Here is a 26,743-nt window from a genome sequence, read left to right as displayed (position 1 = left end):
CAAAAATATTCAAGTCAAAATTCTCTAAAAATTTCCAACTTCGGCTCACTAATAAAAACTTTTCAAATATCCGCTAAATTTAAAATTCAAATTTTACCGCCAAAGCTTTAATTCAAAATTAAACTATGCCGCCATCTAATAAACAACAGTAACAACCTCCAGGTGACATTACCATCACCCACACAATAATTCCCACCCATATCCATATATTTACACACATATATATATCCATATGACAAGACATACATGTGCGCAATAACGAACTGAGCCGAAGAGCTCCGATTCAAACCGATAAAAATATATTTGTGCTTATGTGGTGTTTGTATAATAGGTTACTTACTCTAGTGCTCTAAAAATGACACTTTTAGTTAATAATATAATAATTATAAATAATGTTATTAATTATTTTTACATATATTATTTAAATACAATAAGTTATAGACATTAATAACCATGTATTTATTTAATATTTAAAAATTAAGTAAACAAGTGTGTGTTATATATTTAATAATATTATAAATTGTGTATATACATACATACATTCGTACATACATATATATACATATATACATATATATATATATATATATATATTATTTATAATAGAAAGACAATTTTCTTACACTCATTTAAAACTCGAGTATACAAAATATAAAACAGAGGTTATGATTTTATATTATTAATTATTTAATATATAATAATATCATATATTTAATTATTTATTGAAAATGTAAGTTTACATATTTTGTTTATTATTTACTTGTTATTATTATTTTATATTTTTTATTTGAATTTCCAACTGCATGCAGAATTTTTTTTCTTTAATAATAATAATAATATTAATTAATTAATTAATTGGGAAATTTTATAACGAATCTATAATTATTTCAGATAATGATTATTAAGTTATGATATTAATGAGTAATTATAAATGTCCATGATGATGGGCACTACCTCGGGTGTTGAAGAATCCTATCAGCGAGCGCAGGTAATTTATATATTTATTTATTTATATATTTATATATTTAATTGTCTGATTAATTGATTGATTATTTATTGACACTGTTATTGTTGACAGGATATGATAAATCAAGTGTCAAAAAATTTGAAAGATGGATTTGAAAAAACTTCGTCGTCGTTTATGCAAAAAAGTCTGGCTGGTCATTCTAAACATAGCATACATGCGAGATTGACGCGGCTTTATTTTGAAGAGCTGTCTAAAGTACCCCATGCTACACCTGATTCTGTATTGGTAATTTTTTTTATTTTTATTGGTATAGAATTTAATTAACAACCGGGTTTGTAAAAAAAATTTTGGTCAGAAAGTTGACGACAATTTGACTCAGTGACTTGACTGCAAGATGTCGCCAACTTTCTGGGAAAATTAAAGGCAACTCTGAAAGCTAATGGACTATTTTTGCCATCAACTTTCTCAGAAAGTTTGCGTCCAGTTGTCAACTTTAGAAATGTTTACTTTCACGTTCAATTTGATGACAAGTTTGTCAGCTTGACTCAGGGATTTATTTTTAAATAATTATTGAAAAATAACAAACTAAGAAAATCTAGAAGCTCAAGATTTGAGAAAATAGCAGACCCTAGTAGCATTGTCTTGAGCAAAGTACCAGAAAATCCTTCAGTAAATTTCTTACGGAAGATTTGAATATGATCTATTTCACGAGGACATTTTCTAAAGATTTAATCAGGTCTTGCTTAAGATTATCTATCAAGACTGACGGAAATCTGTAGAAAAAGCCTGCAGTGATTCCTAACCAAGATTTGCTATAAAAATCTTAGGCAAGAATTACTGCAGAATTCGTCAGGACATCGAATTTACATGATCAGTCTTAGAAAAGTCTAAAGCGAAGTACTATTATAAAATATTTCAAGTAAATCTGTTGCAATCTTAGCTTAGACTGGGTCGTACTCATCGAGTTTTCAAATTTAAGATTTCTATTAATTAATTAATTGATCAATGACAACGATTTTTCCAGCTTCAGGAAAATGTATTAATATTTAAAACGTAATTAGAAATCTAAAATCTGGAAACTTGGTTAGTAGTGAAGTGAGACTCTAAAAACACGATAGTGCTGAAGGGTTAAGAGAGACTCGTTAGCTCAGATTTGCTGCAGAGTTTCTTCAGAGACCAATAGATGGCATCTCTGAAACTATGACTCGTGTGGTCAGCATTAATATTTTTATACTAAATTTAGTGACTCACTATATTTTTTATTTAATTTCATTGTGCGGGAATATAAATAAATTGTAGCCCTTTAAAATTGAATGAGGACCACTGCACTGAGAGAAAAAAAATGAAATTCAAGTAAATATGTTTATTTAACTCAAAATACTAAAAATAAGAAAAAATTTCCTCCATTGAAGTATAATAGTTCTTATTTTTATAACAATTGCTTCAATCTACTCATAAATTTATATACTCCTGATGGAAATTTTTCTGACTTTTCTTTGAAAAAGTCTTTAGAACTTTAGAACTGAGTTTTTCAGAGAAAATTCCGAAAAATTTCCACCAGAGATACAATGCGCATTTTTATTACAATTAAGAATATTCTTAATATATAAAGAATAAATTAAGAATTTTTACATGGAAATATACATTTTTTTCTCTCAGTGTGAATGTGCTGAAAGCAATGAATTTCAGCCCCGAGGAATTACAGAAAAAAATAAATTTAAAATTTAAGATACAGATTTATATAAAGCTTTCTTAAAAATGTTACTACACGGAGAAAAAAATATTGCGCTCATCACTCAACGGTATCGTGATATTCACTCTCCTCGGTTGGGTATCCGTTGTATACGGAAAGTGCTCGTCTATCGAATCGTGATTATCACGATCTAGGCGGATCCCGAAATCATAAGATCGTTTCGCTATAGTAACGATCCGTTTTGTTATTATAACTAATTTGAGGTTAAAATAGATAAATTTACAACTTTAACTTCATTACAATTTTATTTTTAGCTGTCATTAATAATCACATATTAATAATTCTAATAGGTGCAATAAAAAATTATTATTTAATATCAAGAAATGTAAAGTAATAGAATATACGTAATTAATTGATGTAAATTTTACAGTCTTTTTTTTGTTTCAAAGATAAATTAAAAAATTAATAGATAAAAAACAGAAATTCTTGCATTAGATATATAATTAGTATTTTTTCATTGTCGTTGTGTGCGCTTTGAATAATTAATAATTTCATAAATAAACACTGTATAATTTGCAAGATATGCATTATAAAGGTTAATAATTTGGTTATGAGTGGTGGCGCTTGAGAAGTAGATCGCGATAATCACGATCCGTTTTGGTACGATATGGATACGTTAACTAACGATCACTATACATTCAAGTATATGCACAATCCGTAGGATCATTATTATAAGTATCTAGTGTTTCATTCATATCGATATATATATTGTGGTAGTAGCAATACAATTTAGAACTAATCACGATACACTTGTCGCTCTCCGTTAGTGAGCGATAAACACAATATTTTTAACTTCCCGCTAAGAAAATTGCAAATTTTCAAAAAAGGGAAGTTATTGGTTTCGGTCCGATTTTCGAAAATTGAGTTTTCATCAGATGTCGACGTTTTGAGGTCCTAGGAAGCTATTCTGACTATTCCCGGGTGGACGTCCGTGTGTGTGTGTGTGTGTGTGTGTGTGTGTGTGTGTGTGTGTGTGAACTTTTTTTTGTCCGACGATATCTTTGGAACGGATGAACCGATTTGAACGTACTTGGTGGCGATCGAAAGAGCTCACCAAAACTTAGTCTTGATTAGATTTTGGGGTAAATCGGTCATGTAGTTTACAAGTTATACAAAGAATAAGAATTAAAATTTTTTTTTTATTTTAGTTTTTTATTGATTTCTCAGAAACGACTTATACGATCAACTTCAAAATCTAATCAGCTCGAGAACTCAATAAAACACGTCGATTGCCGCCTCAACCATCAAAATCGGTCAATTAATTCCTGAGATATCGTGGGAGAAAGAAATGCTAAAATCGGTTTTTTTTTAAATAATGGCACATTAAAATATTTTCGAGCTCGAAGAGCTCGAAAATGTATCCACAACAATGTTTTCGAGCTCGAGGAGCTCGAAAACAGCGGGAAGTTTTGGGGCTGGCCCGCAGGGTCAACCGATAGACAGATTTTTTTTTCCGTGTTGTTCTAAAAAAATTTTTACTTGACCCAAGAAATTTTTTGTATTATAAAGTGAAAATAAAACTTATCTTGGGGTAAGAAAAAATTTTCTTGGAACAAGAACAAAATTTTTTAGGCGAGAAAAAAATTCTTGAGCCAAAAAAAATTTTTGTCTTCAATTCATAATACAAAATATTTCTTGCGCCAAGAAATTCTTTTTTTCTGTGTATTGTTACTGTAACTATACAGTATACTTCTAAGAATAATATTTTTTTCTCCGTGTAAACTAACAAGAAGAAAAACACTTGAGAGTTTCTTTACGTTTTGAAAAATTTTGGGGCCTTGAAAAAGGCCGTTTTTTTTACCCCGCTGATTAAACAGCTCTACTTCTTCGATTCTTGAGACATCTGTCTCAAATATTTCTCGAGCCAAAGCCGTTTAGGCTTCATGACTCTTACGCCGGTGGGATTTTGGAGAAATTGTTTCAGGCTCTCCGAGCGACTAAACCCACCGTCCATCCTGATTTGTTCTAGATCCATCGTGGTCGTGCGTAGATGATGTGAAAATCGTTAATGAGTTCCAGGCCGCATTGTGGGCCTTATATAAGAACTTGCGCACAGACTCAAGCGTATAGTTCCCTTTTAGTACCCCCTCTCTTCAAATCTGACCAATGGCGGTGAACCACGACTTTTTTAACTTCCCGCTAAGAAAATTGCAAATTTTCAAAAAAGGGAAGTTATTGGTTTCGGTCCGATTTTCGAAAATCGAGTTTTCATCAGATGTCGACGTTTTGAGGTCCTAGGAAACTATTCTGACTATTCCCGGGTGGACGTCCGTGTGTGTGTGTGTGTGTGTGTGTGTGTGTGTGTGAACTTTTTTTTGTCCGACGATATCTTTGGAACGGATGAACCGATTTGAACGTACTTGGTGGCGATCGAAAGAGCTCACCAAAACTTAGTCTTGATTAGATTTTGGGGTAAATCGGTCATGTAGTTTACAAGTTATACAAAGAATAAGAATTAAAAATTTTTTTTTTTTTTAGTTTTTTATTGATTTCTTAGAAACGACTCGAACGATCGACTTCAAAATCTAACCAGCTCTAGAACTCAATAAAACACGTCGATTGCCGCCTCAACCATCAAAATCGGTTCATTCGTTCGTGAGATATCGTGGGCAAAAGAAATGCCAAAAAACGGTTTTTTGCGAATATCTTTGAAACGACTAAACCAAACAATTTCAAAATTTGATCAGCTCTAGAACTCAATAAAACACGTCGATTGCCACCTCAAACATCGAAATCGGTCGAATCGTTCGTGAGATATCGTAGGAGAAAGAAATGCTAGAAACGGTTTTTTTCGAAAAGAATGGGATACAATAGTATTTTCGAGCTCGAAGAGCTCGAAAATGTACTCACAACAATGTTTTCGAGCTCAAAGAGCTCGAAAACAGCGGGAAGTTTTGGGGCTGGCCCGCAGGGTCAACTGACGCCCAGATTTTTTTCTCTTTCTTGGAAGAAATTTTGGTAGATCACTGCTATTGGTCATATTTGAAGAGTGAGGGTACTAAAAGGGACCTATACTTTTTAGTATACCTATACCCTCACTCATAAAATTTCCACCCGAGATACAATGCGCATTTTTATTACAATTAAGAATATTCTTAATATATAAAGAATGAATAAAGAATTTTTACATGGAAATATACATTTTTTTCTCTCAGTGTGAATTTGCTGAAAGCAATGAATTTCAGCCCCGAGGAATTACAGAAAAAAATAAATTCAAAATTTAAGATACAGATTTATATAAAACTTTCTTAAAAATGTTACTAGGGTCGTCATCAGAAACATTAAAAAAGTCCGATATCGTCTAAGAAAACCTCTAATTTAATATAAAATCTTTTACTATCAATTCCATCGATAAAAACAATAACTTTGTTTTGTTGCAGTATAATTTAGAAAATGAATGCGACCTACTTGGTAGACTTGTACAAAGAGAAGGTTTACATACGCTTATTGTTAATCTTTATTCCGGTAATAAAGGATACTCATTAGCTGTAAGAAATAAGTAAGTAGCCACGCAATTAATCCCATTAATAAACAAATTAATCAGCCAACAGTCCCCAGTGAACTAAAATACAAACAAATTGTTTCTTCCTCACAGCAATAAAAATGATTTTGATAAAAATTCATTCGCGGAAACCCAACTGATGGGTTACGAACAAGGGGAATTATTGTCATGTATCGACAATGGCCAATTACCGTCATCTTTAGCAGAGCAATTGGAGTACACAAATTCCCATTTATTTTACGACGGCTGTATTATTGCCGAAGTACGGGACTATCGTAAAAATTTATTCCACGGTAAAGCGGAAGTTCATCATGTGTTACTTAAACCGACAACCCAAAGTATATTAACCGACATAAATACATTAACAAGTGACGGTGATTGGAGTCATGAAGATCGATTACTTCTCGAATCACGTTTACTTCAAGTAACTCAGGGTCCACTTTGTCTAGATCCAGATCCAGCGCCAAGTATAGCTGCCGCTCGTGTTCGTTCATCCCGTTCTATTTGTACAGACACAAGTTTGCAACGTCAGGCTAAGAAATATTCCCAAGTAACAGTTAATCGTAAAAGAAAACTCGAACAATTGTCGTCAGCAAATGAAGGAGTGACAATACAAGATTTGATGCAACGTATTCGTGCTAAACGCGGCCAATCACTGACGACATCTTGTCCAGCTCCCAAATTAATAAGTCCACCGTTGCTACCACCATCGTCACCAATAGATGTCCTTACGTACGCGAAAGCTTATGAACGTCCGCGTGAAACAAAAGACTGCTTACCCCAATTAATTGAAGAATACATACTCGAGACTGAACGCGGACAAGGTCGCGTTTATCACATCAAATTATCGATTCTCCAACGGCCATCTAATTCCGAATACTTGGGCGAATTGTACGTAGATCGGGATTACCGTGAAGGAGAACGCAACGGTTCGGCTTGTCGGTTTACTCTTGGAACCCGGGTTCAAGCGAATCATTACATGCAGCAGTTCACTGAAATATTTACTGAGGAAGGCCGTAAAAATGTCCGTATCAAACATGTCGTACCAGGACAACCCGCGCGCGTTACTTGTACCCCTGGTATGCAAAGACATCAGGCTGCTCAAGCTGCCCAAGCGGCTCTTGCTGCTCAAATCCAAGCTCAGAATGCTGCTGCTGCCCAAATAATATCACGTGCTCAGGGACAATTGAACAACTTGGGACAAGTTATTAAAATAAATGATGACCAGCAGCTTCAGGTTCAGCAGCAGCAGCAAAATGGCGTTGATGATAATCAAGTTAACGGGTCGGGTATACTAGTATTTCAAAAATCAGTTAATAATGTTCAGAAGGTGCCGGTACTGCAGGCAGCGTTAGCAGCGCCGTCTCACGGCGAATCAAGTCAAGACGGTAGTTTTAAAAGAAATTCAAATCCAGCTATAAGTGCATTAGTTACGTCATTAATGAATTCTGCTCAACAATTTCAACAAAGTCAACAGGCTGCTGCTGCCGCTGCAGCACTTAATAATGTTAATAACGTTAACGCGATTCAACAACAGGTCCAAGTTCCTCAGGTACAAGTGTCGCAGGTTCAAGTTCCTCAGGTACAAGTCCCCCAGGTACAAGTGCCGCAGGTTCAAGTACCACAAATTCAACAAGTACCGCAGGTTCAAGTACCGCAAATCCAACAAGTACCGCAACAGGTGCAAGTTCAGCAGAAAAATAACAATGCAGCTATATTAAGTTTACTAAATAGTCCTAATTGTAGTCAACAAAAAACGCGTAGGATATCATTGAATGCTTCTATACCACAGCGTGTATTGGGTCCTGGAAATGTTATAACAGTTCCTAATACTACAGGACAGGTGCGGGTGAGCTTTAGTTCCGCGTTGACAAGTCAGTTTGCTAAACAACAGCAACCGGTTAAAGCCACGGCTGTGAGATTACACGCTTTATTGGCGAATACGCCCTCTGCTGACAACCCGGTACCGAGTATGAACAACAATAGTTCGCTGTTGGAAAGATTAACCAGTCAAGGAAGTGCGCCGGTTAGTCCAATGACGAGTCCTCCACCGGCAGCTACTATTCAAGGTGTTAATTTAACTAGTCTACCGAATACCATCAATGGGTTACAGAACGTACAAGTTTCTTTTCCGGGTCTGAGTTCTCCCATTACGATGCCTATCAATGTGTCGGCTGCTACTGCTTCGGTTACACCTTCCGGTGTTATTGTTTCCTTACCGATTTCATCTGCTAGCAATATTTGTACTACTGTTTCTAGTGTGAGTATTTTTTATTTTTTATTTTATTGAAAAGTATTGGAATTAATGAATTCAAGGCATGGGAAAAACTATTGCGGTCACTATGATAGTTTAGTCTAATTGCCCTACTACGAAACTTTGTGGCGAAAAATTGCCGTAGTCAAATAAAAAATTGAATAAAATAGAGAAAAATCTCGTGAATCTCCCGGTACTTTTACCCGGCAAAAATTCGTGTAACTTTTTTTGTTATTAACAAAAATGTTTTGCAAGTAAAGCTTCAGTCGACTTTAACGGAATACTGGAGAAAGATTTTTCTCATGCAGTTAATGAAATGTACAAAATAAAATAATTTGATATTTTCTGAATCGTTTGGTCACAAACTTTATACGAAAATGTTAATTATTAATTATGAAAATAATTATTTAATTTAATCAACAGAAAAAAATACTAGCCTAACAGCTGCTGTTTTTACTGATGTGGTCTGCGTATATCCATAGTGGGGAGAAGTTGCGCGCGTCGCCATGATTTATTTAAACTTCTAAGCACAGTATATATTAATAATTTTAATAATTTTATCAATTGTTATAAAAATTTCTCATTTATTAATTGAATTTATGGTATTAAAATAAATAATTGCCTGAAATATAATAATTCACGCGCTTAGAATTTTAAATAAGACATGGCGACGCGCGCAACTTCTCCCCACTATGGATATGCGCAGACCACGTCAGTAAAAACAGCAACTGTTAGGCTAGTATTTTTTTCTGTTGATTCCCTCGCGGTTTTGAAAATACCGGAATTATACGGTAAAAATACTGCATAAATATGGTATTATTCAAGTTATTTTGGCCAGTTTTTTCGCCGCATTACTACCAAAAATTTACGAAAAAAATTCAGAATATTTACGGTAATAAAACAGAAAAAATACGGTATTTTAACAGCATTAAAACCGTAATTATACAGCATATTTTCGGCATTTTTGCAGCATTAAACCGTTCTACCCGGAACAAAAATTATATATAATTATATAAAATTTTATTTGATTATATATAATTATATATAACATTATAAAGATATATAGATAGGGCTCAGAATGATACGGAATAGGTCTCAGAGCTATCTACCGTATTATTGTCAGAACGATACAGTAGATCGTTGCAGTAACAATCTAGTAGATAACTATTCCGTACACAGAAAAAAAGGATTTCTTGGCGCAAAAAATTTTTTCTTGTTCTAAGAAAATTTTTACTTGACCCAAGAAATTTTTTGTATTATAAAGTGAAAACAAAACTTTTCTTGGAACAAGAAAAAAATTTTTTAGGCGAGAAAGAAATTCTTGAGCCAAAAAAAATTTTTGTCTTCAATTCATAATACAAAATATTTCTTGCGCCAAGAAATTTTTTTTTTCTGTGTATTGTTACTGTAACTATACAGTATACTTCTAAGAATAATATTTTTTTCTCCGTGTATACTAACAAGAAGAAAAAACTTGAAAGTTTCTTTACGTTATAAAAAATTTGGGGGCCTTGAAAAAGGCCGTTTTTTTTACCCCGCTGATTAAACAGCTCTACTTCTTCGATTGTTGAGACATCTCTCTCAAATATTTCTCGAGCCAAAGCCGTTTAGGCTTCATCACTCTTACGCCGGTAGGATTTTGGTGGAATTGTTTCAGGCTCTGCACCAGAGCCTCCACTTGTTCGGGCTTCCTAGCCCGTATAAGCTGCTCCAACTCAGAGGGACTGAACCCACCGTCCATCCTGATTTGTTCTAGATCCATCGTGGTCGTGCGTAGATGATGTGAATATCGTTAATGAGTTCCAGGCCGCAATGTGGGCCTTATATAAGAACTTGCGCTCACAGACTCAAGCGTTAGGTCCCTTTTAGTACCCCCACTCTTCAAATCTGACCAATGTGGGTGAACCACGACTTTTTTTTCTCTTTCTTGGAAGAAATTTTGGTAGATCACTGCTATTGGTCATATTTGAAGAGTGAGGGTACTAAAAGGGACCTATACTTTTTAGTACCCTCACTCTCAAAATATGACCAATGGCAGTGATCCACGATAGACCTAAAATTTCTTTCGAGCCACCAAATTTTTCACAACGAAGAAACTTACTTATATTTTTTTCCCATGTCATTCAAATGAGAACATGAATATTCGTTGAGCTCTTAGCAGTATTTAGATTTCGAACTGCTCCTTAGAGACGATTTTTTAATATTTCAGACTAACTTTTAAGGGGTAACGGTAACCGATTTTCAATTCAATTCAATTTACGGAAAAACACTAGAAATCTAAAATAGAGTCTTTAGCGTTTTTTAAAACCTTAACAGAGGGCTAGAAATTTCGTATTTTCAAAAATTCTAATTCGTCTCCGAGAAAAATTGTTTTAAAATGTACAAAAACTGTCATGAAAAAAAAAAAAAAAAAAAAAACCGCCAATCCGTGGGCTCGATCCCGAGTTTTTTTTCGGAGACGAATTAGAATTTTTGAAAATACGAAATTTCTAGCCCTCTGTTAAGGTTTTAAAAAACGCTAAAGACTCTATTTTAGATTTCTAGTGTTTTTCCGTAAATTGAATTGAATTGAAAATCGGTTACCGTTACCCCTTAAAAGTTAGTCTGAAATATTAAAAAATCGTCTCTAAGGAGCAGTTTGAAATCTAAATACTGCTAAGAGCTCAACGAATATTCATGTTCTCATTTGAATGACATGGGAAAAAAATATAAGTAAGTTTCTTCGTTGTGAAAAATTTGGTGGCTCGAAAGAAATTTTAGGTCTATCGTGGATCACTGCCATTGGTCATATTTTGAGAGTGAGGGTACTAAAAAGTATAGGTCCCTTTTAGTACCCTCACTCTTCAAATATGACCAATAGCAGTGATCTACCAAAATTTCTTCCAAGAAAGAGAAAAAAAAGTCGTGGTTCACCCACATTGGTCAGATTTGAAGAGTGGGGGTACTAAAAGGGACCTAACGCTTGAGTCTGTGAGCGCAAGTTCTTATATAAGGCCCACATTGCGGCCTGGAACTCATTAACGATATTCACATCATCTACGCACGACCACGATGGATCTAGAACAAATCAGGATGGACGGTGGGTTCAGTCCCTCTGAGTTGGAGCAGCTTATACGGGCTAGGAAGCCCGAACAAGTGGAGGCTCTGGTGCAGAGCCTGAAACAATTCCACCAAAATCCTACCGGCGTAAGAGTGATGAAGCCTAAACGGCTTTGGCTCGAGAAATATTTGAGAGAGATGTCTCAACAATCGAAGAAGTAGAGCTGTTTAATCAGCGGGGTAAAAAAAACGGCCTTTTTCAAGGCCCCCAAATTTTTTATAACGTAAAGAAACTTTCAAGTTTTTTTCTTCTTGTTAGTATACACGGAGAAAAAAATATTATTCTTAGAAGTATACTGTATAGTTACAGTAACAATACACAGAAAAAAAAAATTTCTTGGCGCAAGAAATATTTTGTATTATGAATTGAAGACAAAAATTTTTTTTGGCTCAAGAATTTCTTTCTCGCCTAAAAAATTTTTTTCTTGTTCCAAGAAAAGTTTTGTTTTCACTTTATAATACAAAAAATTTCTTGGGTCAAGTAAAAATTTTCTTAGAACAAGAAAAAATTTTTTGCGCCAAGAAATCCTATTTTTCTGTGTACGGAATAGTTATCTACTAGATTGTTACTGCAACGATCTACTGTATCGTTCTGACAATAATACGGTAGATAGCTCTGAGACCTATTCCGTATCATTCTGAGCCCTATCTATATAACTTTATAATGTTATATGTAATTATATATAATCAAATAAAATTTTATATAATTATATATAATTTTTGTTCCGGGTAGAACGGTTTAATGCTGCAAAAATGCCGAAAATATGCTGTATAATTACGGTTTTAATGCTGTTAAAATACCGTATTTTTTCTGTTTTATTACCGTAAATATTCTGAATTTTTTTCGTAAATTTTTGGTAGTAATGCGGCAAAAAAACTGGCCAAAATAACTTTAATAATACCATATTTATGCAGTATTTATACCGTATAATTCCGGTATTTCCAAAACCGCGAGGGAATCAACAGAAAAAAATACTAGCCTAACAGTTGCTGTTTTTACTGACGTGGTCTGCGCATATCCATAGTGGGGAGAAGTTGCGCGCGTCGCCATGTCTTATTTAAAATTCTAAGCGCGTGAATTATTATATTTCAGGCAATTATTTATTTCAATACCATAAATTCAATTAATAAATAAGAAATTTTTATAACAATTGATAAAATTATTAAAATTATTAATATATACTGTGCTTAGAAGTTTAAATAAATCATGGCGACGCGCGCAACTTCTCCCCACTATGGATATGCACAGACCACATCAGTAAAAACAGCAGCTGTTAGGCTAGTATTTTTTTCTGTTGATTAAATTAAATAATTATTTTCATAATTAATAATTAACATTTTCGTATAAAGTTTGTGACCAAACGATTCAGAAAATATCAAATTATTTTATTTTGTACATTTCATTAACTGCATGAGAAAAATCTTTTTCCAGTATTCCGTTAAAGTCGACTGAAGCTTTACTTGCAAAACGTTTTTGTTAATAACAAAAAAAGTTACACGAATTTTTGCCGGGTAAAAGTACCGGGAGATTCACGAGATTTTTCTCTATTTTATTCAATTTTTTATTTGACTACGGCAATTTTTCGCCACAAAGTTTCGTAGTAGGGCAAGTAGACTATTAGGGAAGAGAATTTACCGGTAAAATAAATATTTTACTTATTTTACCAATTTTCAGCAGGTTATTTACCGGATAAATAACCAAAGTAGTTAATTTTGTTCCGTGGGTGGCGTTGATGTGCGATTGAAGATGTGTACAATGTAGACTTAAAATTATTAGCAATTATCTATTATCTTTCAATATTATTGAGTTAATAAATAAATAGTTAAAAATGATAAAAGTGAAACATTGATCAAGGTTATTCGCGGATCTTGTCAAATGCAGCTTTAGTATTGAAATACGACCTTCTGTAGAGTTCTGTTATAACAAAGTAGGTCGAACAGAAGAATTTGAGATTCATCGACCCAGGTTAGAATCTGCGGCATCCAATTTATTATTTTTTTTATTTTACTGAAGTTAGCCAACGTTTTTAATTTTTTTATATTTGTTTTCAATAATTAAATTAGAACAAAAAACATTTTTTTTTAAATTGCTCTAAAGTTTTTTTTTTTTTTTTTTTTTTTTCCTTGATTGGCTAACGGCCCTGGAGTGCCATGTGCCATGCTCTAAAGTTTATCAAGTTTTTTAAAAATAAAAATTTTTTTTTTTTTTGTAATAATTTTTTCAATAAAAAAAATTCAGTACGCCATATTGCTTTTAAAACAGTATACTAAACTATATACACATTCGACGCAAGTAGATATTAATCATTTAACCGGATGTTTGTCCACTCGAATCGCTAATGATAGTTACGTAGATCGCGCAATAAACCTCAAATATTTAGGAATGACAGTGAGAGCTCCAAGTTGTACTCTGACTGAAATTCATCTCCCACTATCACACTATTCTTGTTCGCGCATGCGTATGATATTTTTTTCAAATCCCCTCTTTTTGTATGAAATAACGCTTCCCCCACTTCTCTGTAAGCTGTAATCTGATTGGATCGCAGGTCCCGATTCTCGTCTTAACCGAATAAAAAATATAGAGGCAACACTTCTGCTGTTCGTGATCTCTAATATGACATTTTCACACTAAGTCAAGTAAAAGTTTTGAATACTAAAAATAATTAAAAAAAAAAAATGAATAACGGTTTCGGCACATGACAAATGATTGTCTGCGTGACTGAAAAAATGTAAAAGATGAAAAATGATCGACATCAAAGCATGTCTATCGCTTACAGTTATGATTATTAAACAATAAATGATATGTAAAATTTTAATATTTCTCCGAGTTAGTGTGAATTTTTGTCACCAGTCGCAGTCAGAATTATCTTTCACGTTCCCTCTAGAGCGTAGGCTGCAACATGATTGGATCGCAGTTACATACAAAGATTGTGACCTACGATCTGATTGGGTCGCAGGTTTCGACTCGATAGATGGCCGTGATCGCAATACTTTTATCCATCTATTTTGATCTCGAATACTCTAAACATAAAATATTTTCTTTTGATGAACGATTTCAAAGAATGTGACTTTCATTCCAATATTTTTCACTATATTCTTTCCAAAAATATATATTACGATTAATCATAACTAAGTAATTATCTATTATTTATTGATGTAAATAGATGGTCGCTGCTACGGTTGCTGTTACAACAGCAGTTGCGGGGTCTAATCCAACTGTTGTAATAGCCAATCCTGCCAATACTCATTTATCATTGCCAATAGGTAAGAAATTAATTCAATTAATTACTTAATATCTGAATAATTAATAAAATCTCATTATTTTAATTTTTAATATTAGTTATGAAAATTAAAAGTAGAGGGACGTATTTATAATAAAAAAAAATAATTGAGACTTGTAAAAGAAAATATCGATCATATATTAACAATATTATTATAGTTAATATTAAAATATATGAAATATTAATTTATTTAGTTGGTATTTCAGCTCAAATTATACCATCGGGTGTTAAAAATTTAACACACCAAAATATACGTAATACTAATGCTGTAACACTTTCTCAGGTGAGATTCATTAAATCACAGTCTAGGGTACCAGTTTTGGCCACTCGAGGGCCAGTTTTGGACACTCGAAAAATTTTAATGAAATTTATAAAAATTCGAACGACATTCAATTTTTAAAATTCGTATAAAAATAAAAGTATACTTTAATCACAATTTTACAATGAAAATATTTTACACTTTTTCATTAATTAAAACAAAGTATCAAATGTCCAAAAATCCCGCAATGGCCACAATTGTTACTTTTACTATAATTGTTATGTAAAATAATTATCTATAATTTTTTTCGCTTGCATATTCTTAATAATTATGAAAATATATACAAAAGGGTGGACAAGCGATACAATTAGTGGGATCACAAAGACCGCGTCTTAATCAATTAACACGACAAGTACAAGCTAATCAAGTTAAATCAGCAGTTCTTCCTAATCAATTGGTAACTGTCGCTAAAACAGTTACTGCTAGCCAATTGATATTATCTGGTAATAAACAAGTGTTAACTCCAATCATGGGTAATTATTAATTATAATTAATTGTTTCATTAGCGTTAACGGAAATATGAGGTTATAATAATTTTTTTTTTAAGCATCAAAACCAGTGCTTATGGCGACTCAAGCAACGCCGTCTTCCCAAGCTGTACCTGCAAACAAACATACACTCCTTACTAAATCATTACATGCGCGTGCTAATGTTAATAATCAAGTAGTTAATCAACAAACTCAGGGCATTAACGTTGCCAGTATATCACAGCAACAGGTTAGATATTTATTATTATATTATTTCTATAAAAAAATATGAACTAAGCGACTATTTTGCTATATTAACAATACGTATTGATATATTTACAATTCAGATTGCTACACGGAAAAAAAGTATAGCAACTCATAGATCGTTACCACAACAATGCGTATACTTATTAGGGTGGCGCAAAAAAACCGACTATTTTTTTTTCGAATCTCTAATGAAAATTTGTTGGTTTTCGATGTTTTAAGAAGCCTCTCAAAAAATCAGCTCGATAAAAAATTTTCAAGAGGTCGCTCACGCATTTTGAAAATATCAAAAATGATGGAAATTCGGATTTTTATTTATAAATTTTTTTCTTTCTCGTGGCAGCAATAGTTTATATTTGTAAAATCATGACTATGCTGAAAATTTCAGCCCAAAATTTAAATATTTGAACGGCGCTCAAGAATTTTGAATATTAACTGATAATATGTAACTAATAGTTTGAATTAGTTTTTATATTTTTTTATAACTCAATTATTGTCATTTCACTTAAATATAACTTTTGCATAACCGAAAATATACAGGACAGTCGTAAACAATAAAATTGGGTAAGTTTTGAATGAGCGAAAAAACCTACAAATTGAATTAAAAAATAAAAAGTATGTAAATAACTTATTATTTCTATTTCTCGGGTTATATTTTCATTCATTGTCATGCAAATTGATGGTGAAAAAATCGAGAAGCTTTATTATTAACATTTCAGGGTCGCTCAAAAACGTCCAAGAGACAGTACTCGGAAACATTCAAAATTCTTGAGCGACGTTTAAATATTTAAATATTGGGCTGAAATTTTTAGCGAGCTGATTTTTGGAGAGGCGTCTTAAAACATCTTAAACCAACAAATTTTCATAAGAGACTCGAAAAAAAAAAATAGTCGGTTTTTTTAGGCCACCCTAATACTTATGGTAACAATACCGTATCGTTCCTGTAACTATCTATAAGATAGCTGTGAGCCCTATACGACTTTCCGTAGTCGTCGCCTCACACGCCACCACCTAACCTATTTAAACATCCATTTTCGCGCCTATTTTGTGTATGGGGTATAATTATTGCTAGCAGACGCTCAATAAATAAATTATTTTATTTAATAAAAATTATTTATATATTAATGATAAAGATTTTTAAACCCCTCACATAATTTACTACGCGCGTGACGTCAGATAGGGCTCAGAACGATACGGTATAGGTCTCAGAGCTATCTACCGTATTATTGCCAGAACGATACAGTAGATCGTTGCAGTAACAATCTAGTAGATAACTATTCCGTACACAGAAAAAAATGATTTCTTGGCGCAAAAAATTTTTTCTTGTTCTAAGAAAATTTTTACTTGACCCAAGAAATTTTTTGTATTATAAAGTGAAAACAAAACTTTTCTTGGGGTAAGATAAAATTTTCTTGCAACAAGAAAAAAATTTTTTAGGCGAGAAAAAAATTCTTGAGCCAAAAAAAATTTTTGTCTTCAATTCATAATACAAAATATTTCTTGCGCCAAGAAATTATTTTTTTCTGTGTATTGTTACTGTAACTATACAGTATACTTTTGAGAACAATATTTTTTTCTCTGTGTATAATAACAAGAAGAAAAAAACTTGAAAGTTTCTTTACGTTATAAAAAATTTGGGGGCCTTGAAAAAGGCCGTTTTTTTTTCCCCGCTGATTAAACAGCTCTACTTCTTCGATTGTTGAGACATCTCTCTTAAATATCTCTCGAGCCAAAGCCGTTTGGGCTTCATGACTCTTACGCCGGTGGGATTTTGGTGGAATTGTTTCAGGCTCTGCACCAGTGCCTCCACTTCTTCGGGCTTCCTAGCTCGTAAGAGCAGCTCCAACTCTGCGGTGCTGAACCCGCCGTCCATCCTGATTTCTTCTAGATCCATTGAGGTCGTGCGTAGGTGATGTGAATATCGTTAATGAGTTCCAGGCCGCAATGTGGGCCTTATATAAGAACTTGCGAGTACAGACTCAAGCGTATAGGTTTTAGTACCCCCACTCTTCAAATCTGACCAATGGCGGTGAACCACGACTTTTTTTTCTCTTTCTTGGAAGAAATTTTGGTAGATCACTGCCATTGGTCATATTTGAAGAGTGGGGGTACTAAAAGGGACCTATACTTTTTAGTACCCCCACTCTCAAAATATGACCAATGGCAGTGATCCACGATAGACCTAAAATTTCTTTCGAGCCACCAAATTTTTCACAACGAAGAAACTTACTTATATTTTTTTCCCGTGTCACTCAAATGAGAAAATGAATATTCGTTGAGCTCTTAGCAGAATTTAGATTTCGAACTGCTCCTTAGAGACGATTTTTTAATATTTCAGACTAACTTTTAAGGGGTAACGGTAACCGATTTTCAATTCAATTTAATTTACGGACAAACACTAGAAATCTAAAATAGAGAGTCTTTAGCGTTTTTTAAAACCTTAACAGAGAGCTAGAAATTTCGTATTTTCAAAAATTCTAATTCGTCTCTAGGGCTTCACTCGAGCCGAGACAAGACAAGATTGGGAAAGTCTTGTCTTGATCTCGAAAGCTTTGATCTCGTCTTGATCTTGACTTGAAAATGTAAGTCTTGCATCGATCTCGAGAAATAAGTTATTAATAATATTGTCTTGTATTGTCTTGTCAAGATCTCGTCTTGGTCTTGAATAACCTGAAATTTTCTTAATATCAGTCATAATACAACACACAGTTGAGTATTTTTTTTTCAATAAAGGAAAAATTCATTATTTTTTAAATCTTATATAAATATACTTGATCGCTTCAAGTACTTCTAAAATGTTTTAACTTTTTAACCTAATAAACATTATTATAATTAATTAATAATCTTTCTTAAAGCATGGAGTCTTATTACGAGTAATTCTCATATACTTATACTTATTTTATTATGTCTTGTCAAGACTTAGCGAGATGTTTTTAATGATATTGGTCTTGATCTTGAATTGCGATCTATCATATCGTCTTGGTCTTGTCTTGACAAATCGAGACGAGGTCAAGACAAGACTAATACAATCTCGATCTTAAGTGAAGCCCTATTCGTCTCCGAGAAAAATTGTTTTAAAATTCTCATTTACTCAACGAGTGCAACAAATATGGTCCCGTTTATTTTTCTGAGTGTGAGAAAGAGGTCCGGTAGCGTATCCCCTTAAACCTATAAACTTAAAAAAAAAATATTTTTTCAGGGAAAAAACTTTACTATGTATAATTATATATTGTTTTCAGTTACAACAAATACAACAATGTTTGGCAGCTCAACAAAAAGCCGCAGTTGCTAGTAACTCTCCAAATCGAACTCAAATCCAACCTCGAAGCTCCGCAACGTCAGCTCCTGGAGACGAATCACTCTGAATGTTCAATTTTATTTTTTTTATTTATATTTATAATTTTTTCTTCTCTCCTCTATCTAATATTATTTTTATCTCATTTTCTATTCACAATCGATCCACAAAAAAAATTACTTTTAATACTATTTATATAGACAGTTTTTCCTCACATTTTTTTTTACTATTTATGTTAATTTAATAAATCGTTTTTTTTTAACATCACAAATCGCGGGATAATTGAAACCTTCACAATCAATTAAAATTAATTTAAGCAAATAATTGATAATTATTTTTACGAGTTTTAAAAAAGTAAACAATCAATTTGAATATATAAAATAATTTTAAAAAGTTATTAGAAAATTAATTTTATTTTTAATTAAAAATTGAACTTAATTATAAATTGAAACTAAATGATTTTTTTTTAAGTTAATAGGAGTGTGCAATAAAATACAAGTTAACTTAAAACAAATTAAATTAATGTTTAAAGTATGAACAAATTAATCGTGATAAAAATGGATCAAATGAAAGTAAATTTAAAAAAAAATAATTAAATTAATAACAAATTGATTGTTTTAATTAATTTATTAATTAAAGTAAAAAAAAATATTAATCGAAGGTTTCAATTATTGTACATAATTACATATACATACAATTTGTTTTTTATATAAAAAATAAAAAGAAAAAAAAAAGTAAAAGTTAATAATTAATTATGATAATTAATAAAAAAAGTTATAATAATGAATATTAATTAATGATTATTATTGATAATGATAATATTAGTAATAAAAATGATTATAATAATTGAAAAATTGTAACTTATTTTTTCTAACCTAGAAAAAAATTTTTTCTTATAGAAGAAACAAAGTTTAATTTAGTTTATTAATTATGACAAGGCTAATGCCAAATGGCAAAGAGAAAAATATACATATGAATTTTTTACATTATTGTGCAGTTTAAACTACATACATTTGAAGTGTTCATAAAAAATATTTTAAAAATAGATAACGATGAATTTATATAAAATTATAAATGAATATAAAAAATTTAACTTATAAAGAATTAAATTTATGAAGGATTAACTGATAAATTTAAGAGTCCCCGATGAAAAAAGATTTTATACAATTATATATAGACTATATATAATTATATATAGGCTATATACTAGGGTGGGCCAAAAAAAGTGACTATTTTTTTTTTCTTTAGTTACAGTGAAAATATTGTTTGAAATGATGAAAAAAAAATTCTATTAAAATTTGAGCTCTTAATATTAATATTAAGAGGTGTCTATTTGCAATTCTCCATTTCCCATTTAAATAACATTTTACGAGCTTGGCATTAAAATGAAAATAACTAGAAAACAATGCGGTATTTCAAAGAACTTTATTGAAAATAATTTGTAGGGAGTAAAATTGTCTATTAAAAAGATTCTGTGACATTTTTTGATAAGTCAGATAGTTTTGCTGGAAAAGTAAAAAGATCTGGAAATTTATTATAGGTTTGACTTCCAGCTCCGATAACTTTCGAATGGATGGATTTATCAAAAAATGATAAGAGACCTTTTTTGTAGAGCGTTAAATTCTCTACAAGAATATGCTATAGACTCATTTATATGACGTGCGAATGCCGAGCTAGAAAAATAAAAAAATAAAAAAATTTTTTTCCCGTGTTATTTAAATGGGAAATGGAGAATTGCAAATAGGCACCTCTTAATATTAATATTAAGAGCTCAAATTTCGATAGAATTTTTTTTCAACATCTCAAACAATATTTTTACTGTAATTGTATACAATTCTATATAATTATATACAATTCTATCATTTCAATTATATAGAATTGTATATAATTTGTATAAAATTGAATATAATTATATGGATTTGTATACAATTTGTATAGAGTTGTATACAATTTCTATACAGTTGTATACAATTGGATCGGGCCATTTTTTGTATATAATTTTATACAATTGTATAAAATCTTTTTTCATCGGGTCATTGAAATAACGGTAAAAAGCAATCAGAAAGGAAAAAAAAGGAGATTGACATCAAGAAGAATCTACATCGTGTAAGTTCACTAAGAATTTGAAGACTAACAATAAAAAACAAGAGTATTGACTAAGAGTTTAGGATTAAACATCAAGTTTAAATAAATAATCAAACATCTTAATTTTAAAAACTTCCAAGCTAGACGAATTTATAATATCCTCCGGTAATTCTTCCCATAGTCGTATCGCTGTAACAACGAAGGAAGATTCATATTGAGTTGTACTGAAATAGTATGGAATTAATGGAAGTAAAAAGTAAGTAAACAAATTTTTTTCATATTCTGTTTTATTGTAAGGAATATAATAGATTAGATAACAAAAAAATTTAATTATGTCGTTCATTAATATATAGTTGAAAAAAAGCATAATTTTAAATGAGTGTGAATGTAACGGACACGTGGCGATTTTTAAATTTCAAATAAACCCTCGCATTTTTGAATCACGGTGGAAACACGGTGGGTTTGTTCCAATTTACCACTGTGATTACGCGGTGAATTCACCGTGTTTCCACGGTGGATTGCCCACTGTGTACACACGGTGTTTCCACTGTGATTACGCGGTGGATACACCGTGGAACCACGGTGGTGAAATAGCAGAAAACCACCGTGGAATCACGGTGGATACACCGCGTTATCACAGTGGATACACTGTGTATACCCGGTGGTGAGATGGAACAAACCCACACGGAAAAAAATTAATCGTGAATGCAACATGATGCAGTCTTGGTAAATAAACATGATGAAATCATGTTGCATTCACATGATTTGTCATGTTACGTCTACATGATAATCATGTTGCGGTAACATGAGAAAATCATGTGGCATTCACATGATAATCATGTTTCGTCTACATGATAATCATGTTGCGGTAACATGAGAAAATCATGTGAATGCAACATGATTTGTCATGTTTCGGCTACATGACAATATGTGGCAGCAACATGATTATCATGTAGCCGAAACATGACAGATCATGTGAATGCAACATGATTTTCTCATGTTACCGCAACATGATTATCATGTAGACGAAACATGATTATCATGTGAATGCAACATGATTTTCTCATGTTACCGCAACATGATTATCTTGTAGCCGAAACATGACAAATCATGTGAATGCAACATGATTTCATCATGTTTATTTACCAAGACTGCATCATGTTGCATTCACGATTAATTTTTTTCCGTGCACCGTGTAACCACGGTGGATCCACGGTGTTAACACTTCCACGGTGTTTCCACCGTGATTCAAATCTGCGAGGGCGACTTTTCGTAGTCGTCACCTCACACGCCGCCGCCTAACCTATTTAAACATCCATTTCCGCGCCTATTTTGTGTATCGGGTATAATTATTGCTAGCAGACGCTCAATAAATAAATTATTTTATTTAATCAAAATTATTTATTTATCAATGATAAAGATTTTTAAACGCCTCATATCATTTACTACGCGCGTGACGTCAGATAGGGCTCAGGACGATACGGAATAGGTCTCAGAGCTATCTACCGTATTATTGCCAGAACGATACAGTAGATCGTTGCAGTAACAATCTAGTAGATAACTATTCCGTATTGTTACTGTAACTATACAGTATACTTCTGAGAACAATATTTTTTTCTCTGTGTATAATAACAAGAAGAAAAAAACTTAAAAGTTTCTTTACGTTTTAAAAAATTTGGTGGCCTTGAAAAAGGCCGTTTTTTTTTCTCCGCTGATTAAACAGCTCTACTTCTTCGATTGTTGAGACATCTCTCTCAAATATCTCTCGAGCCAAAGCCGTTTAGGCTTCATGACTCTTACGCCGGTAGGATTTTGGTGGAATTGTTTCAGGCTCTGCACCAGAGCCTCCACTTCTTCGTACTTCATGGCCCGTAAAAGCAGCTCCAACTCTGCGGTGCTAAATCCACTGTCCATCCTGATTTCTTCTAGATCCATTGAGGTCGTGCGTAGGTGATGTGAAAATCGTTAATGAGTCCCAGGCCGCAATGTGGGCCTTATATAAGAACTTGCGAGTACAGACTCAAGCGTATAGGTTTTAGTACCCCCACTCTTCAAATCTGACCAATGGCGGTGAACCACGACTTTTTTTTCTCTTTCTTGGAAGAAATTTTGGTAGATCACTGCTATTGGTCATATTTGAAGAGTGGGGGTACTAAAAGGGACCTATACTTTTTAGTACCCCCACTCTCAAAATATGACCAATGGCAGTGATCCACGATAGACCTAAAATTTCTTTCGAGCCACCAAATTTTTCACAACGAAGGAACTTACTTATATTTTTTTCCCGTGTCATTCAAATGAGAAAATGAATATTCGTTGAGCTCTTAGCAGAATTTAGATTTCGAACTGCTCCTTAGAGACGATTTTTTAATATTTCAGACTAACTTTTAAGGGGTAACGGTAACCGATTTTCAATTCAATTTAATTTACGGACAAACACTAGAAATCTAAAATAGAGTCTTTAGCGTTTTTTAAAACCTTAACAGAGGGCTAGAAATTTCGTATTTTCAAAAATTCTAATTCGTCTCCGAGAAAAATTGTTTTAAAATTCTCATTTACTCAACGAGTGCAACAAATATGGTCCCGTTTATTTTTCTGAGTGTGAGCAAGAGGTCCGGTAGCGTATCCCCTTAAACCTATAAACTTAAAAAAAAAATATTTTTTCAGGGAAAAAACTTTACTATGTATAATTATATATTGTTTTCAGTTACAACAAATACAACAATGTTTGGCAGCTCAACAAAAAGCCGCAGTTGCTAGTAACTCTCCAAATCGAACTCAAATCCAACCCCGAAGCTCCGCAACGTCAGCTCCTGGAGACGAATCACTCTGAATGTTCAATTTTATTTTTTTTATTTATATTTATAATTTTTTCTTCTCTCCTCTATCCAATATTATTTTTATTTCATTTTCTATTCACAATCGATCCACAAAAAAAATTACTTTTAATACTATTTATATAGACAGTTTTTCCTCACATTTTTTTTTACTATTTATGTTAATTTAATAAATCGTTTTTTTTTAACATCACAAATCGCGGGATAATTGAAACCTTCACAATCAATTAAAATTAATTTAAGCAAATAATTAATAATTATTTTTACGAGTTTTAAAAAAGTAAACAATCAATTTGAATATATTAAATAATTTTAAAAAATTATTAGAAAATTAATTTTATTTTTAATTATAAATTGAACTTAATTATAAATTGAAACTAAATGATTTTTTTTTAAGTTAATAGGAGTGTGCAATAAAATACAAGTTAACTTAAAACAAATTAAATTAATGTTTAAAGTATGAACAAATTAATCGTGATAAAAATGGATCAAATGAAAGTAAATTTAAAAAAAAATAATTAAATTAATAACAAATTGATTGTTTTAATTAATTTATTAATTAACGTAAAGAAAAATATTAATCGAAGGTTTCAATTATTGTACATAATTACATATACATACAATTTGTTTTTTATATAAAAAATAAAAAGAAAAAAAAAAGTAAAAGTTAATAATTAATTATGATAATTAATAAAAAAAGTTATAATAATGAATATTAATTAATGATTATTATTGATAATGATAATATTAGTAATAAAAATGATTATAATAATTGAAAAATTGTAACTTTTCTTTTCTAACCTAGAAACAAATTTTTTCTTATGGAAGAAACAAAGTATGGAATTAATGGAAGTAAAAAGTAAGTAAACAAATTTTTTTCATATTCTGTTTTATTGTAAGCAATATAATAGATTAGATAACAAAAAAATTTAATTATGTTGTTCATTAATATATAGTTGAAAAAAACATAATTTTAAATGAGTTAATGTAACGAACACGTGGCGATTTTAAAATTTTCAAATAAATAAATAAAATTCAAGGAAAATCAGCACGCGCGTTTTTTAAAATTTCACTATTTTAATATATTTATTTATACACAGAAAAAAAGGATTTCTTGGCGCAAAAAATTTTTTCTTGTTCTAAGAAAATTTTTTTATTATAAAGTGAAAACAAAACTTTTCTTGGGGTAAGATAAAATTTTCTCGAAACAAGAAAAAAATTTTTTAGGCGAGAAAAAAATTCTTGAGCCAAGAAAAATTTTTGCCTTCAATTCATAATACAAAATATTTCATGCGCCAAGAAATTCTTTTTTTCTGTGTACATATAAATAGTCTCATATCTGTTACATTCCTACTCATTAATTTTCGGGGTTAGAATTTTTTGACAATGAAATTTTGATTATAAAACAAAAAATTTTTTATTTTATATAAATTATTTAATAATATATAATTATATCTGATGATTTCGCATATAAATCTTAATAGTATATATGAATATGCCTGATCTTAATCCTCATGTGTTAAAATGTGATATTATCTGATCGCAGATGCTCATATATGAACATGCATAATTTATATCGTAATATATGACAATATTTGTTACATCTGGTATATAAATGATCATATATATTTGTATACGACCACAATCATATGTAGTTGAGCCCGTAAAAGAATGAATTTCTTTCCGCCATTTTCTACAATCGTCATTGCCGCGCATGCGCGTTCGTGCAAATGCATGGACATCATAGCCTAGTGGGGAAAAAAAGGCCATTCTTCCGCAGACTCAACTGTATATTCCTACTTTACTAGGTTAGAATTTACAGACTATCAAATTCAATCACATTTTAATTTATATCTGATACAAAAATTTTTTATATATAAAATTTTACTAAAAAATCATGGCAAGAATTTTTTCTGTCATAATTTATACACAATAATTAATAAATTACAAGATTGCATAATTTTTGTTTGACTAATGGAGTAAAATTCTTATGATTATCAGGAGACGCAGTAGTGTCTCGCGCCAAGTACACGTTCAAACACATGTATATTAGGGTGGGCCGACAATCCGCTTTTTTAAAATTTTCATTATTAATACCAAAAATATTTTTCTTTGTACAAAAAAAAAATTTTTCGGAAAACAAAAAAAATTTTAGATCGATATCTTAGGCTCGCCAAATCCCGTTCAAGGTAGAAGTTATTTAAAAATTTTTTTCCAACTTATTTTGATCGGAAATTTAATTCTCTACATAAAAGGTCCTATAATAAAATTACGTAAAGTTGATAGTTACTGGGATAATTGCAATTTTGTCCTAAAAAATATAATTTTTCAAGATATTATCACTTTTTCAGGGTAAAATATGAATTTTATCATATAAATTTCATGGAAAATCAAATTTCTTACAAAATTGGTCTTCTGGTAAAAACTTGAAATTTATAGTTATTCAGAAACTGGCAGTTTTATATTTAGATAATCACATTTCTCGTTATTTGGTGGCATTCATCACCAAGAATCGCTATTATCTTGGTAACTATCAACGTTGAATTAATTTTTGTTAGGTCTGGTTTGTAGAAAATTTAATTTCCTACGAAAATTGTATGATAAAATTTATTTTTTTACC

The 26,743-nt window shown here is 31.6% G+C and overlaps 1 protein-coding gene across 2 annotated transcripts; it reads left to right on the top strand.

Moving 5' to 3' along the window:
- The first annotated feature begins 587 nt into the window (after positions 1-587).
- On the top strand, positions 588-19,360 carry LOC130668824 (uncharacterized). 2 transcript variants are annotated; one of them, XM_057471313.1, is made up of 10 exons: positions 588-730; positions 892-988; positions 1,079-1,252; positions 6,101-6,219; positions 6,316-8,482; positions 14,740-14,839; positions 15,063-15,139; positions 15,465-15,648; positions 15,723-15,892; positions 19,146-19,360. In XM_057471313.1, exons 2-10 carry the CDS (start codon positions 932-934, stop codon positions 19,269-19,271), a joined length of 3,174 nt encoding a protein of 1,057 aa, XP_057327296.1. In that variant the 5' UTR covers positions 588-730; positions 892-931; the 3' UTR covers positions 19,272-19,360. The 2 variants fall into 2 exon arrangements, with proteins under 2 accessions (XP_057327296.1, XP_057327286.1); XM_057471303.1 differs by having other exon boundaries at positions 15,051-15,139.
- Positions 19,361-26,743: the final 7,383 nt, after the last annotated feature.

Source organism: Microplitis mediator, chromosome 1 (assembly GCF_029852145.1).
Source record: "Microplitis mediator isolate UGA2020A chromosome 1, iyMicMedi2.1, whole genome shotgun sequence".
NCBI classification, from domain to species: domain Eukaryota; kingdom Metazoa; phylum Arthropoda; class Insecta; order Hymenoptera; family Braconidae; genus Microplitis; species Microplitis mediator.
Note: the sequence above shows the minus strand (reverse complement) of the source record. Positions and strands in the feature narration are given on the sequence as shown.

Excerpts from the sequence above, each read along its gene's own strand:
- LOC130668824 (XM_057471303.1), top strand. The coding sequence starts at position 932 with ATGTCCATGATGATGGGCACTACCTCGGGTGTTGAAGAATCCTATCAG. Across the intron at positions 989-1,078 it reads AATCCTATCAGCGAGCGCAG|GATATGATAAATCAAGTGTC; the intron begins GTAATTTATATA and ends TATTGTTGACAG. Across the intron at positions 15,893-19,145 it reads CCAGTATATCACAGCAACAG|TTACAACAAATACAACAATG; the intron begins GTTAGATATTTA and ends TATTGTTTTCAG.